We start from the raw sequence: 2,478 nt of genomic DNA, 5'->3' as shown, positions 1-2,478 counted from the left end.
ACAACTCATACTGAGTCTCTCCGGCATCGACAATGATTCGACCGCCCTCTTCCAATCCTCCCCTTACCCCCTCTACTATATACAAAGCCCCTCCACCACCTCCCACTCTACCAATACCACTGTGACCGCCGCCATCCCCCCACCCTCCTCCTCCGACTCTGGCGCCTTCCTCTCTCCCACCTTCCCCCCTCATCATCATCATGACTCCACTCGCGGCCGCCTCACTCTCTCGCCGTATTCCTCTTCCTCTCGGGGCTCGAACAACGACTCATTCATCGAGGAGACGAAGCATGAGATGATTGAATTGAAGCGAGGAAGTAGCTCTAATGGAGTCGAGGACGAAGAGGAGGAGGTGGGTAGTGGAGAGATAGGGAGGAGAAGGAGGAGAACAAAGGGTTTAATGGAGAAGCTAGTGGTTTTGGATTCAAATGAGTCTTTGTTTTGTGTGGTGCTTCAGATTGGTTGGAGGATAACAGTGAGTTTGTTATTGGCTTTGCTTGTTTTCTTCTTGGCTACCAATCCTCCTAAGCCTGAGTTATCCTTCAAGGTTAATTTCATTTAAATATTTTAATTGAATTTTCCTATCAAATTAATTACATTTATAATTTCAGACACGCTAATTACCATCGAAACAGTTTTCGCCGGAATTTCACCGAAAAGAGGAAATTTTCGACGAATTTGTAGGGTTACCGGCGGATTTGTGTGCCGGTAACAGAGCGTTTTTCTGTAGTGTCCGATATCTTTTTTTTTTTTTCCTGGCACAGATTGTTAATGTTAGGCACTTCAGCCTTGGGGAAGGATTGGATGAGACTGGAGTTCCTACCAAAGTGCTTTCCTTTAACTGCTCAGTGGACATGGAGATTGTTAACAAATCTAAGTTCTTTGGTTTGCTCATCTATCCTCCATTGTTGGAGATGGATTTTGGCAGTCTAAAATTTGCCAGCTCGCAGGTAAAAAATAAAAGAATTATTGTATTTATAAAATATTTCTGGCTTGTAATATTAAAATCATATAGAAGTGATTAACATAGATTTGTAAAATAGATTTGCATAAAATGGATAGAAATATTGCAATATATTTTGTGTAAGATAACCTTCATATCTAAAATAGCACTAAATGAAAAAATAAATTACATATGTAACATTCAAATCTTACATAATTACAAAATTAAAATCTAACTATCAATATTTTCAATAATACCACTCATCAGATCACTAAGAGCTCAACAAAGTCCTATTGAAATTTTCTAGCTTTTGCCAAATTCTGATTAAGGCTTTGTTTGGGACGGTTTTTTTCCTGCTTTCTAAAATGGAGTTTTAGTACAAATTTTTTTATTTTTTACTCAAACTCCGTTTTAGAAAGCAATAAAAAAGCCGTCCCAAACGAAGCCTAAGGCTTCCTTTGGGGTGGTTTTCTTATTGCTTCTTAAAGCAGCTTTTTAATTTAAAACTTTTAAATTTTTTATTAAAAAACAGCTTTAAAAAGTAGTAAGAAAGTCGTCCTAAACGAAAGCTAAGTTGATCTAGTTTTTTTTTTATAGATATTAAATTTATAAATACGCATCATTTTTATGATATCTAAGCAATTCTCCCATAAAAACATAATGATAATTCATTTCATCACAATACGCTTTGTATGATACAAAGGATAAAACTACATGAATCATTTCTTTGTTTTTCAAAATACAACAACAGTTTTTGTTTGATCATTACTTTCAGAAACTTTTTATGTTAGAAAGTTGTTTCTACTGCTGCAGCTTTTAAAAAAATTACTTTCTCCACAATAATTTTATGACTATTTTTATAAAAAATTACAGCCCTCTCAAACGAAGCCTAATTAAAGAGATTTTGTTTCTTTCTTTAGAGCCAAGCAGCTTATGTTGAAAGCACAAGCTCTTCAATAAGGCAACTCTTCATTGGCCTGAAGAACAAGCCGATGTACGGTGCAGGGAGGAGCATGGAAGACTTGCTTGAATCAGAGCAAGGTTTATCACTAATGGTTCAAATTCAAACGCGATCATCATATCGAGTTGTTTGGGGTTTGATAAAGATCAAACACAATCATTTTGAAAATTGCGTTGTAATTCTGCAAGCAATGCATAATCCCAAACTTTACACTAAACTGCACAATAGCAGTTGCTCCCAGGCTTGAAGAACTCTACAGGAGAGAGCAGATGAAAGAGTTCTGTTGTTATTGTTTTGAGGAGAATTATGGACAGATTTTGGCTTTGTTTGGGACGGTTTTTTTACAGCTTTGTGAAGCTATTTTTTTAGTAAAAAATTCTCTTGAAAGCAGGATAAAAATAATAGTCTAAAGCTATCCGGCCCAAACGAAGCCTCCTTCTCTACAAAAGAGAGTCATCTGTGTGGTTAAAGGTTATTATTTGTGTGGTTCCTTTGTTTTTTGGAAGGCAATATTCTGTGGTTGAAATGTTGTTGAAATCATATATATATATATATATATATATAGCAATTTGAA

General features: G+C 36.0%; 1 protein-coding gene across 1 annotated transcript; it reads left to right on the top strand.

Annotated features, from left to right (window-relative positions):
* Window positions 1-87: 87 nt before the first annotated feature.
* Window positions 88-2,079, top strand: LOC110095654 (the record flags this gene model as incomplete). The annotated part of the gene is made up of 3 exons (XM_020821275.2): window positions 88-547; window positions 765-950; window positions 1,864-2,079. Coding segments are annotated over 3 exons (862 nt in total), but the record flags the coding sequence as incomplete, so codon positions are not given.
* Window positions 2,080-2,478: the final 399 nt, after the last annotated feature.

Source organism: Dendrobium catenatum, unplaced genomic scaffold (assembly GCF_001605985.2).
Source record: "Dendrobium catenatum unplaced genomic scaffold, ASM160598v2 original_scaffold_92841, whole genome shotgun sequence".
Taxonomy (NCBI): Eukaryota; Viridiplantae; Streptophyta; class Magnoliopsida; order Asparagales; family Orchidaceae; genus Dendrobium; species Dendrobium catenatum.
This window is presented reverse-complemented; position numbering and strand designations above follow the sequence as displayed.